The 12,408-nt window shown below is 50.9% G+C and overlaps 1 protein-coding gene across 4 annotated transcripts; it reads left to right on the top strand.

Annotated features, from left to right (window-relative positions):
• The first annotated feature begins 284 nt into the window (after positions 1–284).
• On the top strand, positions 285–11,169 carry LOC310768054 (neutral phospholipase A2 agkistrodotoxin-like). Of its 4 annotated transcripts, XM_083625753.1 has the most exons (7): positions 285–330; positions 374–466; positions 1,947–2,048; positions 3,388–3,444; positions 4,135–4,279; positions 4,842–4,942; positions 10,977–11,169. In XM_083625753.1, the coding sequence occupies exons 2-7, from the start codon at positions 433–435 to the stop codon at positions 11,117–11,119; spliced, it is 582 nt and encodes a 193-aa protein (XP_083481879.1). In that variant the 5' UTR covers positions 285–330; positions 374–432; the 3' UTR covers positions 11,120–11,169. The 4 variants fall into 4 exon arrangements, with proteins under 4 accessions (XP_083481879.1, XP_083481881.1, XP_083481880.1 ...); XM_083625755.1 differs by lacking the exons at positions 285–330; positions 374–466 and adding an exon at positions 1,243–1,282; XM_083625754.1 differs by lacking the exons at positions 285–330; positions 374–466 and adding an exon at positions 1,469–1,631 and having other exon boundaries at positions 1,758–2,048.
• The last annotated feature ends 1,239 nt before the right edge of the window (positions 11,170–12,408 follow it).

The following is a 12,408-nucleotide window of genomic DNA, read 5'->3' as shown; positions in this document are numbered from 1 at the left end:
TCGGCACACTTTCCTCTTATATACAAAAGACGGTTTTCTCCTCCACTGGCCTGTTAAGGACATTCAGAGCAACACATGAAACGTGGTTAACTTCTGCCATAGCCAGTGAGCTCAGCTTGGCACCTCCCTCAGCTTGGTGCCCCAGCTGGCTGCTGGCAATGCCAAGGTAGACTTTTTCACCAGTGCCACCAGCCAGGGCAGGCCTTAGAGGTGGGTCAGCTGGGGCACCAAGCTCAGAGAGGAAGGAAGCACCAAGATGAGTTCAGTGGCTGGGGGTTGTTGTATTTTTAATGTAATGTCAGCAGTGAGCTAGGGGGACAAGAAGAAAGTGTTTGTACTGAGCTGAGGGGAGGGGCACTAAACATGGACTGAGGGGGGCACTGAGCTGAGGAGTTCAAGATGAATTCTGGAGCATGAAAGGGTCTGAAGAAGATGATCAGGTGGTGGCTTCATCGCAGGTGGAGAGGTGAAAATGGGTGCTTAGTGGTGGCAGGGGGAGGAAGATACAGGCGGTTATCATGGAGGGGGGTTCTGTGGAAGCAGGGGTTGCACCAAAGGAGGGGAGAGGAGGGGGCATGTGTTATGTACTGAGTTGAATAGGATCCAAAATTCAGCAGTCTGATTGGTCCCAGAACAATAGGATTCAGAATGCAGCAGTCTGGCAGAATCCGTGACCAAGGAAAAGAGACGGTGGAAGAAGATTGGAAGAAATTTAGAGTTTATCTTAAGAACTGTTGTAAAATTAATGAGTGCTAAAATGTCATGGGTAATGTAAAACAGAATTGCAGCGATAAATGATTGGGTAAGAGAAAAAGGATAAAGAAAGTGAATCATAAGTAATTGAAATTAGGGGTTGCTGAAAAAGTTTAAAAACAGGGAAGCAGAGAAGGGAGGTATGGGGAAGTCGCTGAAATAAGGTTTAAGAAAAAGAGGTTATGAAATTATACGTGTTTATATGTTTGTTTGTTCATGTATTGTTAGTTGTAGTGTGTCTTAATTCATGTTAGAAAATCAATAAAAATTTATAAAAAAACAACAACAGAATGCAGCAGTCTGATTGGTCCGCAGGAGCCATCCAATCCAACTCCAGGTGGAAGTGAATCTGCAACCTGATTGGCCTACAGGAGAATCCCAGAATTAGCCAATCACATGGGGTCCATTGTGTAAATAATGTATATAAAGCAGACATTTTGGGGGAACTGGCATTCCTTACTACTATGAGCTGAAGAAAGAGCATGAAATCCACACTCGACTCCGAGTATATTTCAGCATGGATGTGGGGGTGCAGGTGGAAACAGGGGTACAAAGGGGAAGAAGTGGGTGTGGCAATGGGGCTGGGAAGGTGAAAAGCAATCTGAGTATTTCCAAGGGGGTGGAAAGGGTTAGGGAGTTAATGTTAACTTCCAAGCATGGGGTGGGGGTGGGGAAGGGTTTGGTGAGTGGGGCAAACAGGGGGACAGCTCCTATTCCGTTTGCTTCTAGAGCCCAACCTCGTCTGAACCAGATTGGCAAAACCATCCGAGCAGGCTAATTCCGGGAGTCCCACCGCAGGGGAAGCTAGCTCATTTTTTGTTTCTGCCTTCCATATTCCTCCTATTAAGCTCTAGCACCAACATTTCCTGCACAACTTGGTGAGAAGATCCTTCTAATAATAGTACAAATGTCCACACCCTGCTGGAGAAAGTGACCACTCGGGTTGCGAAAGAAGGATGGCAGCTACCGGTGGTGACCTTTGCTATTTTTCATCATTCTTCTAGAATGAAACCAGGCAGGCCCAGAGGCAAAATCTGTTGTCTTACTAACTGGGGAAGGAACTGGCTAGAGAGGTTTAGGCATGTTAGTCCAGTCAAGGAGTAACTACCTTTCTCACCTGGTTACTGGATATGGGGAAATGGGATTTTCCCCTCACTAACAGTTAAAACTCTCCAACGGACTATAAATCCCAGTTGTCACATTTCTGAGGAGAGAAGGACAACCAAATCACAAGGAAGAAAGGGAGCCAGGTGTGATATCGACCCCCAAGAACTTTTACGAGGAGGCTAAGCAAAGTAAGTACCGCTGCCGTTGGTTTTGCTTAACGAATTGTTTCTGCTGCACAACAACACCAAGCCATCGGTTTTAGAAGGAAGTTGGACAAATTTGAGGGAGAAAAGGCTCACAATGGCTGCCGGCCGTGATGGCTCTATTCTGGCTCCACTGACAAAGGCAGCAATGCTTCTGAATTTCAGTTTCTGGAAAACGCAAGTGTGGATCCAGCCACGTCCTTGCTGGGATTTTTCACCCCTGAAAAGAATGGCACCTTCTCCACAAAAGGAATTGACGTTCTCTCATGTAAACCCCCAGTTTTTCATTCATCGGATGAAGACAAAAAGATCTGTCAAAGTTCAATTCTTATCCACCCCCCCTTCTTAAATTCACTTCTCTACATTTCTGCTTTGTTTTTAAAAAGTCTTCCTGAAAACTCATCAGCATTCTTTGTATGCCCTTCTGACTAATGTTTTTTTGCAGGCAATTTCCCCTGATTGTTTGTTTGCTGACGTTTCAAATCAAGTGCTGACAAAACAGATAATGAAATTCAACGGCAACATAAATATTCATTTGAGCTAAAACAGAAACATTTCTTCTGCGGGTGGCAACGGGGAACAAAACCAAAGTGGGTTTCGTTGGAGAGGAGTAACACCACAATTGTGACTTCCCTGGCAAGTGTGTCAGATGCCCCTTTTCCCTCAGATCTCCTCCAATGGGTACCACCCCTCTACTTTTCCCTCCACTCTTTCTTGGCTCCAAGAGGCAAAGCCCCCCCCACCCTATGCCTCTTCTTATTCCCCAACACTGCTTGACCCTTCCCCATGCCTCTGTCTACCCCCCACCCCCGCTTCTCAATTCTGTCACTCCCCCAGCCTCTCTGGGCCTCGGCCAGACTTGCCACCTCATCTCTGACCTTCTGATTCCAGGCCTAATCAGGCCCCTCTTTCTTGGGCCAATCTGCTCTTTTAGACACCTAATGTTGCCATGCTGTCCTTGTATCATTGTCCGAGACAGAAATCCATGCCACAGGTGATTGTGAGGCAAAGGAGCGTGGGGAGGAGAGGACGTGCTGGCATTTTTGCTAAAAAGCCAGACTCACATAGGACCAAAATTTGATCCGGCCAGCTTCCTAGTTGCAGCTTCCTGTCCTTTAAGAAGGAATGGGCTAAATCTCATGGGTTGACTGCCAGCCTTCCAACCCCACTTCCCCTTCAAACCAATACAACCCTTGGCATTTTACTGTGTTTAGGATGAACTGTTTGTGTTGTTGAACCATCTTTGCGGGGGGGGGGGCTGATATCGAAAGGTGGAATGCGGATCCTCTAAACAAATTGAAAAATTGTACCACCTCTCCTTTAGGTCTTTATCAACGGAAGATGAAGATCTTATGGGGATCAATGGTGTTGCTGGTTTGCAGTAAGTGGAATCATAGAATAGGGTGGGAAAGGGACCCAAGGGTCATCTAGTCCAACCCCCTGAAATGCAGGAATCTAAAATTAACAGGGAGAGGAGAGATTAAATTATGTTGTGCTAACAAAAGGAAGGGGCCATATTTTTTTTTAAGTGTACCCCCCCCCCTTCAAACTTGACAAAGCCTACTTCTGAGGAGACCTTCATAATTTGGGGGAATTCGAATCTGAGCAAGCTAAATCAAAATTGAAGCAGGTTGGTCTTCTTGATAAATTAATCCAGAACGCATTTGCTTCTCCAGCCATCATCAGCTGTGGCTTCACCTACCCCCACCCTCAAGTGGTTCCCAGCAGATTACCTCTGAGAGGATACAGCCCCCAATGGCGGGTGGGGGGGGGGAGGTTGCCCACTTCTGACATGTATCAAATCCCAAAATGTATTAAAAATGCTACTTCTTCACACAAGATATAATTCATTTATGTATACCACCACCACAAGATGTAGTGATAGCCGCTAGCACAGACCAATTTATTAACGAAGAGAGGTGGATCAATATTTGCTAGAGAGTATTTGCCCCATTTTCAGGAGCACCGAATACTGTTTGGTAGAAGGGAGAGGTGGAGAAGCACAACAGCTAGGACAGATCCCTTTCCCTAATAAGCTAAGCACCTGATGCCTTGTCCCGTTTCTTTGCAGGTGTTTTGGCAGTAAATGGGAACCTCTTTCAGTTCGGAAGAATGATCCAAAAGCTCACTGGGAAAACGTCTTTCCCCCACTACACCACGTACGGGTGTTACTGCGGGGTGGGTGGCCAAGGCAAACCGCGAGACGACACCGACAGGTAAATCAATGGCTTGTGGGTTGTTGTTTTTTACATAACTGATCACTTCACTATTAAAGAGGCGCTGTGCTGGAAAGGATTTGTTGGTGTGGGGTCACTTGTTCTAGCCAGTTGGGGGGGGGTATTGAGTCGGTTCACCACACTGAGGGCTTTCATTTCATTGATTTGCTTTTTTATAAGGATATCCCACTGGGTTATCCTCAGAAATATCCCCCTCACACACACACACAGGATAGGCAGAAGGTTCTGAAATGGGAAGTTTTGAAACAAGAAGTGTAAAGCTCTATGAGACCACTTTAAAAGTCATGTTATCTGCAAAGAATTCTGGGAACTGTAGTTTGTCGCTGAGAGTTGTTAGGAGAACCTGGCAAAGCTACAGTTCCCAGCTTTCTCTGGGGAGAGGAAATTATTTTTAAACTACTCTGAGAATTGTAGTTCTGGGAAGGGAATAACTCTCGGCACCCTTCGCTCCCACCTACAGCTCCCAGAATTGTTTATAGCTCCCTTGGGCAGGTGAACAGCATAGATTTGTCTAAAGGAGATTTCTCTTCCTTCTCCACAGCTGCTGCCTGGCCCACGATTGCTGCTACGAAAAGCTGAAGGACTGTAACACCAACACCGACATATACAACTATTCCATCGACGATGGAGTTATTACTTGTGGTAAGTAGCGACAGGAGGAAAATTGGGTTGCATCCCTCCCTTTTTGGAGGACAGACAATTCATACATATCAAAAACCAATGGCTATTGTGGGCTTGCCGACTTCACTAACGAAGAGGCAGGGGATCCATCGAAATCTGCGCTCCTCCGACAGATGGCCATCCTCTGTTTAAAATGAATCTAGTAACAGTAGAGTTGGAAGGGACCCCAGAGGTCCTCTGTTTCAACCCCCTGCAAAGCATGACTCACAGCTAAAGAATCGTAGAATCATAGGCTTGGAAGGGAACCCCAAGGGTCATCCAGCCCAACCCCCTGCAATGTAGGAACCACAGCTAAAGAAACTCTGAGAGATGGCCATCCAACCTCCAATGAAGGAGAGTCCACCACCTTCCAAGGGAGTCCGTTCTCCACTGTCAAACAGTAAGGTTTTGCATCCCAAATTCAACCCCTGCCATCTCCTAGTACAGCTGAGAGAGACTCCTGCTGGACATGCCGCTGGGGACCTTCTGCATGCAAAGCAACTGCCCTACCACTAAGCTATGGCCCTTCTCTATGTTCCTTGTTGGTAGCTGTCTAAACCACATCGCCACAGAATCACTGACTTAGTTGATCGCATTTTTAGCCTCCACTTCCTCCGAGCAGCTCCCTGCCATCTTCCTACCAACCCTATAAGGTCGATTACTCCAAGAGAGCGGTTACTGTGCAGGGAGGGGGCATGGCTCAGCTACAGAGCACCTGCCTTGCATGCAGAAGGTCCCAGCTGGGCTCTCAAGGTAGGGCTCAGAGAGACTCTTGCCTGCACTTCCGGAGAGCTGCTGCCAGCCAGTGTTGACAATACCCTGCTAAACGGACCAGTGGTCTGATTCAGCATAAGGGAGCTTGCTATGTTCCTACACATTAAGGAGGAGGCGTGGCTCTGTGGCAGGGCACAAGGTCCCAGGTTCAATTCCTGACATCTCCAGGTAGGGCTGGAAAAGACTCCCTGTTTGAAATATACTCAGAGTCGCAAAGTGATTTCATGCTCTTTATTCAGCTCATAGTGGTGAGGAGGAATGAATGAAAGTCCCCTCAAGGTATCTGCTTTATATACATTATTTACACAATGGGCTGCACATGATTGGCTAATTCCGGAATTCTACTGTAAGCCAATCAGGTTGTGGATTCACTTCTATCTGGAGCATGATTGGGTGGTTCCTGCCAACCAATCATATTGCTGCATTGTTCTAGGACCAATCTGACTGCTGCATTCTGAATCCTATTGTTCTAGGACCAATCAGACTGCTGCAGTTTGGATCCTATTCAACTCAGTACATAACACCCCTCCCCTCTAAGTTCCAGTCCTGCCCGGGAGGTCGCATTCATAGTCCTCGAGGTACGCCGGTGGCCTACGTGTGCGTTGCGGCCTGGGGTGTTCCCTGGTCCGGGGTTCAGGTTCTGGCTCATGTTCCAAGGATGCTGGCTGTGATGGGCCTGTCTGGTCTGGTGCAACCGGCTTGCTCAGTCGTGGTTCTGGTTCCGGTGTCCTTTTGGCTTCGCGGGTCCTCTCTGTATTTACTGATTCTGCCTCTCCTGCTGGCCCCTCCTGCTCTATGGGCCTCACTGCCCCTCTGTTCCCTTGGGACTCCTCTGACCTTTCCTCCTCCTGGTTTTCTCCCGGGAATCGTCGCCGTATCTGGTCGCAGTGGCGGCGCCAGCATTGCCCCCCATCCGTTAGCACCTCGTACGACACGGGACCAGTGACCCTGGTGACTGTGGCGGGTACCCATGCTGGGCCTGCCCCAAAATTCTTTGCGTACACTGGGTCCTGGGCCTCGAAGGTCCGGGGGTTCCTGCCTTCCCCCACCACTACCTCATCCTGAGCTCTATCGGGGTGAAGGCGGTCCAATCTGATTGCAAGGCGCCGACCCATTAGTAGTTCAGCGGGGCTCCGGCCAGTCGTTGAGCTGGGGGTGCTGTGTTGTGCTAGGAGGAATGTGGCAAGGCGGTACTCCCAATCCCCTTGCGTCATGCGGCGAAGGGTGTCCTTGGTGGTCCGCACCATGCGTTCTGCTTGGCCATTGGTGGCAGGGTGGAATGGCGCCGAACGGATGTGGCGGATGGCGTTCTGCGCTGTGAAGGTTTGGAATTCTCCTGACGTAAATGCAGTCCCGTTGTCTGAGACGAGAGTGTCAGGGAGCCCGTGGGTTGCAAACAGCCTGCGTAGTACCCGGATGGCTGCGGACGTAGAAGTGGACGGTACCAGTGCGACTTCCAGCCATTTGGTGTAGGAGTCCACCACTATGAAGAATGTTTTCCCCTGAAAGGGGCCAGCGAAGTCCACATGCAGGCGTGACCATGGTGCTCGGGCGGACTCCCAGGACTGGACTGGGGCCCTTGGGGGATCTGGGCGGGATTCTTGGCAGGCCTGGCAGTGTTTGACCCAGGCCTCTATCTCTCCGTCGATCCCCGGCCACCACACATAACTCCTGGCAAGGGCCTTCATTCTTACTACCCCTGGGTGTGTCTCGTGTAGGGCTGTGAGGACCCTTTTGCGGAGGGGCTGGGGAACAACGACCCTGCTTCCCCATAACAGGCACCCCTTGTGGGCCGACAGTTCATGTTTGCGGGTTGTGTAGCCGGCGAATTCTGGCCCGGGGCTGCTGCTGGGCCATCCCCTCCACACCCAGTCCAGGACGCGGGAGATGACCCTATCTTTCTTGGAATGGTGTGCAACTTCTTGTGCCTGAATGGGGCGGTCGGGAAGCAGCTCCAGGCTCATAACCTCTTGTGCAGGTGCTGGGTCGGGGCCTGTTTCCGGTAGTGGTAGCCTGCTGAGGGCGTCCGCATGGCCCATCGCCTTCCCAGGGCGGTGAATCAGTGCATACTGGTAGCTGGCAAGGAAAATTGACCACCTGAGGACACGAGGAGACAGCACTTGGGGGGTCTGCTTTTCGGAGGCAAACAAGCCAAGCAAGGGCTTGTGGTCAGTCACCACGGTGAAGGGCCGCCCGTACAAGAAATCATGGAATTTTTTTACTCCCTTCACGATTGCCAGACCCTCCTTGTCGATTTGCGAGTAGTTCCGCTCGGTTGCGTTGAGTGTCTGGGAAAAGTATGCCACCGGTACCTCTCTCCCATCCGGGAGTTGGTGTCCCAGGACAGCGCCAATGCCATAGGGTGAGGCGTCGCATGCTAGCACCACCGGCAGCCTCTCGTCGAAGTGTGCCAAGACCGAGTTTGAGACAAGCAAGTCCTTGACTGCCTGGAATGCGGCCTCCTGGCGCTGGCCCCACACCCAAGGGGCCCGCTTGTCCAGGAGTCTGTGTAGGGGCTCCGCTACCGCCGCCTTGTGGGGAAGGAAGGAATGGTAAAAGTTCAATAGTCCCAAGAAGGCCTGAAGTTCAGTCTTGTTCTTGGGCGCTGGGGCATCACAAATGGCCCGTACCTTGTCCCCAGTCGGGTGGACCCCTTCTGCGTCCACCATAAATCCCAGAAAGTCCACCTGAGGCACTCCTAGTAGACATTTTTCCCGCTTCACCTTGAGACCCGCCGTCTGGAAACGGTGCAGAACGGTGCGGAGGCGGTCCTCAAACTCCTCTGGTGTGGGCCCGGCAATCAACACATCATCGAAGAAGGGGGTGACGCCAGGAATCCCTTTAAGGAGAGAGTCCATTAGATTCTGGAATATGCCTGGTGCCACGCTGACACCGAATTGCAGCCGCTTTACCCTGAACGCTCCTCTGTGCGTCACAATCGTCTGTGCCTCTGCTGTGGCCTCATCTACTGGCAGTTGTTGATATGCTTGGGCCAAGTCCAGCTTGCCAAAAATTTTCGACCCAGCCAGGGTGGCAAGGACATGGCTGACCACTGGCACTGGGTATGCATGGGCCGTGAGGGCCTTGTTTATGGTACATTTGTAGTCTGCGCAGATGCGGACCGAACCATTCGGCTTGACGGGTGTGACGATTGGGGTTTCCCAGGGGGCATTAGGCACCGGCTCCAGCACGCCTTGCTCCACGAGTCGGTCCAATTCCTCGTCTATACGGGGTTTCAGGGCGAACGGGACCCGGCGGGCCTTGAGCCTGACTGGTCGTACTGCGGGGTCAAGCTGTAGAGCAATGGGGGGGCCCGTATACTGTCCCAATTTCCCATCAAAAACCCCCGGAAATTCCTTGCATATGGCGTCCACGTCCACTTGTAAGCTCGTGTGGTTCACCCCGGTGACGGCTAGCCCCAGTGGTCCAAACCATGCCAATCCCAGTAAGCTAATGTAGGGGCCCTTGACCACAAGCAAGTCCAGTTGCCGCGTCCGCCCTCGGTATTGCACCCTGAAGGTCCCCACCCCCATTGTGGGGACCTTACGTTTCTGGAAGTCCCGGAGGGTGAATGGGGCCGGCCTGAGTTTGGGACCCCCAGTAGGACACAGTTTCCTTAAGGTCCTTGCCGAGATTATGGATAGAGTTGAACCCGTGTCAAGCTCCATGCGGCATGGGGCCCCCTCTATCTGTACCTCTACATAAATTTTCTCTACGTTGGGGTGGGGCAACTGGTATACCTGGAAGTCCGTGAGCTCCGTCGAGTTGCCTTGGTGTGTTGGGCCCCGGGACCTGGGGCTCTTGGATTGGTCATCTGATGCCTGGCGTCGGGTGGGCCGAGCTCGACACACCCGGGCGATGTGTCCCAATTTTCTGCACTGCCTGCACTCTGCGTTGCGGAAACGGCAGGTCCTCCTCTCGTGACTATCTCCACAGCTTGCGCAGTTCCCTGCTTCTCGTCGAGGCAGCTGTGGTATGTGGGCTGCTTGAGTGCGCTGCTGTACTCGGTGCACCTCCTCCCTGTTGGATCCTGAGTCGTCGGTGAGGTCTTCGTGGTGGACCCTCGGTTGGGACGGCTGGCTCGGCCGTGCCTCTTGCGTCGACCTCTCGGCAGCTTCCGTTGCCAGGGCCTCCTCCAGAGCGACCTGGAACGTTAGGTCCTTCTTAGCGTAGAGGCGTCGTTGCAGCTTCTCATCCTTCAGGCCACCGACGAGGCGGTCACGAAGCATGTTCTCCAGCTCTGAGAAGTTGCAGAACTGGGCAGCTTGGCGGAGAGAGGTCACAAACCCAGTTATGGTTTCCCCAGGGGCTTGCCGCTTTGCATAGAAGGCATTTCGACGAGCCACCACAGAGGGCTGTGGCGAAAAGTGCCCCTTCAGCTGTTCCATTATTGTTTTGTATGGAACAGTAGCGACGTCTTCGGGTGCAAGGAGAGCCCGGGCGATTTCAAACGTCTCCTCTCCGCAGACGCTGAAGAATATCGCCCTCTTCTTGGCGTCTTCTTCATCGGTGACCCCTTTGGCTTCTAGGAGGAAGGTGAAACGGGAGGCATACGCTTCCCAGTCTCCAGATGCTGGGTTGAACGGCGAGAAGCTGCTGTCGGTTGCCATTCTGAGTTCCTTGTGTCCCGGAGCTGAAGCCTGGATACACGGTGCGAGGCAGCGGTGCGGCAGGTGGCGGTGCTGCGGTGCTGTGTGTGGCAGTCAGCCCAGCGGGATCCCACCTTCGTCGCCAGTGAAATATACTCAGAGTCGCAAAGTGATTTCATGCTCTTTATTCAGCTCATAGTGGTGAGGAGGAATGAATGAAAGTCCCCTCAAGGTATCTGCTTTATATACATTATTTACACAATGGGCTGCACATGATTGGCTAATTCCGGAATTCTACTGTAAGCCAATCAGGTTGTGGATTCACTTCTATCTGGAGCATGATTGGGTGGTTCCTGCCAACCAATCATATTGCTGCATTGTTCTAGGACCAATCTGACTGCTGCATTCTGAATCCTATTGTTCTAGGACCAATCAGACTGCTGCAGTTTGGATCCTATTCAACTCAGTACATAACACTGTTCAAAGCCCTGGAGAGCTGCTGCCAGTCAGTGTAGACATTATTAAGCTAGGTGGGCAAATTGTTTGGCTGTGTATAAGGCGGCTTGCTAGGAGCCACAGATGCAGCCTTAGCTGTTTACAGGAAGGGCAGGATGATGACCTGACAGGCACGGCTCCCTCTGTTCTCTCAACAGGTGAGGGAAGCAGCTGTGAAAAGCAGATCTGTGAATGTGACAAAACAGCAGCCCTCTGCCTGAAGGACCACCTGGACACTTACAATGAGGAGTATCGCTTTTACTCCGACAAGAACTGCCAGGAAGGACCGATGAAGTGCTGAGCTCAGCCCCTGCAGGCCCAAAGCTGCATTGCAACTCCTCTTCAAAAATAAAAAAAGAAGCTTGTAGTCATCGTGTGATGTTGTCCTTTCGTTGGGAGTTTGGGGAGGAACTCAGCTTGATTTACGGAGCCCAGTTAGCTGAGGGAGGATACTCTCTCCTTTTGAGGGTCGCACAGCAACCACTCTCATCCCCATCGCTCAGCTCACGGCGACCCCGACCCCAATGACAGCTTTCTTCTTTGCGTTCGGTCACAAGTGACCCTATCAATAGACTCCATTGTGCAGAAACTAGTTTCGAACAGGTCCGCCAGGAAATGTGAGCTCCTATCATACCGCTTTGTGCCTCTTGACTGATCAGGACATCCAGAAAGCAAGACAATACATCAATCCTGAGCTAAAAGGGCGTGTGAGCCTTTAGTGAAAAGCTGTAATTGAGCGGTGGAGCATCTGCTTTGCATGCAGAAGGTCTCTGGTGCAATTCCCAGAGGCATCTCCAAGTAGGACTGGAAGAGAAAACCTGCAGAGTCACTGCCAGTCTGTGTAGACAATAATGAGCTAGAGGGAACAACGGTCTGAGCTGGCAGAAGGCAGTTTCCTGTGGCCCTGTGTAACTGGGATCCTGATGCTCAACAGCTCCTTCCGTATTCCTGTGGGATGTGTTGGGTTGAGGACTAAGCTGGGTGGACCAATGGTCTGGCTTTGGAAAAGGTCACAAAATGGCCACTGTGGGATGTGTGGCGTATCTTCCAACATTACTCCAATAAAAAATAGGAATGTCCTATTCCATAATAATAATAAAAATATTATTTATACCTGCCCATCTGACTGGGTTGTTCCAGCCACTCTGGTGGTTTCCAACATATATAAAAACATGATTAAACATTAAAAAACCTTCCCTATATAGGGCTGCCTTCAGGTGTTTTCTAAAGGTTGTATAGTTACTTGTCTCATTGGGCATAACTCCAGAGTCTCCAACATTTCTCCGATGAAAATAGGGACGTCCGAAGGAAAAGAGGGACATTCCGGGATCAAATAAAAAACCAGGACCCCTTCTGTAAATCCGAGACTGGCCCTAGAAAATAGGGACACTTGGAGGGTCTGGCAAAGGGGCTGCCACATCTAAAAATGGACAAGACCAAAAAATAGGGTGTGCAAAATGGGGAACAGGGCCTACACATCAGCTCCTAACTGATAGAAACGCTTTGCTCCTCTTCCCTGTTCACAATGGAGTGTCCCTATCCTAGCATCCGCTGAAACATGGGCATGTTTAATAGACCATGTTCAAAGCT

This window comes from Podarcis filfolensis, assembly GCF_964270895.1.
Source record: "Podarcis filfolensis genome assembly, chromosome: 8".
NCBI lineage: Eukaryota > Metazoa > Chordata > Lepidosauria > Squamata > Lacertidae > Podarcis > Podarcis filfolensis.
Note: the sequence above shows the minus strand (reverse complement) of the source record. Positions and strands in the feature narration are given on the sequence as shown.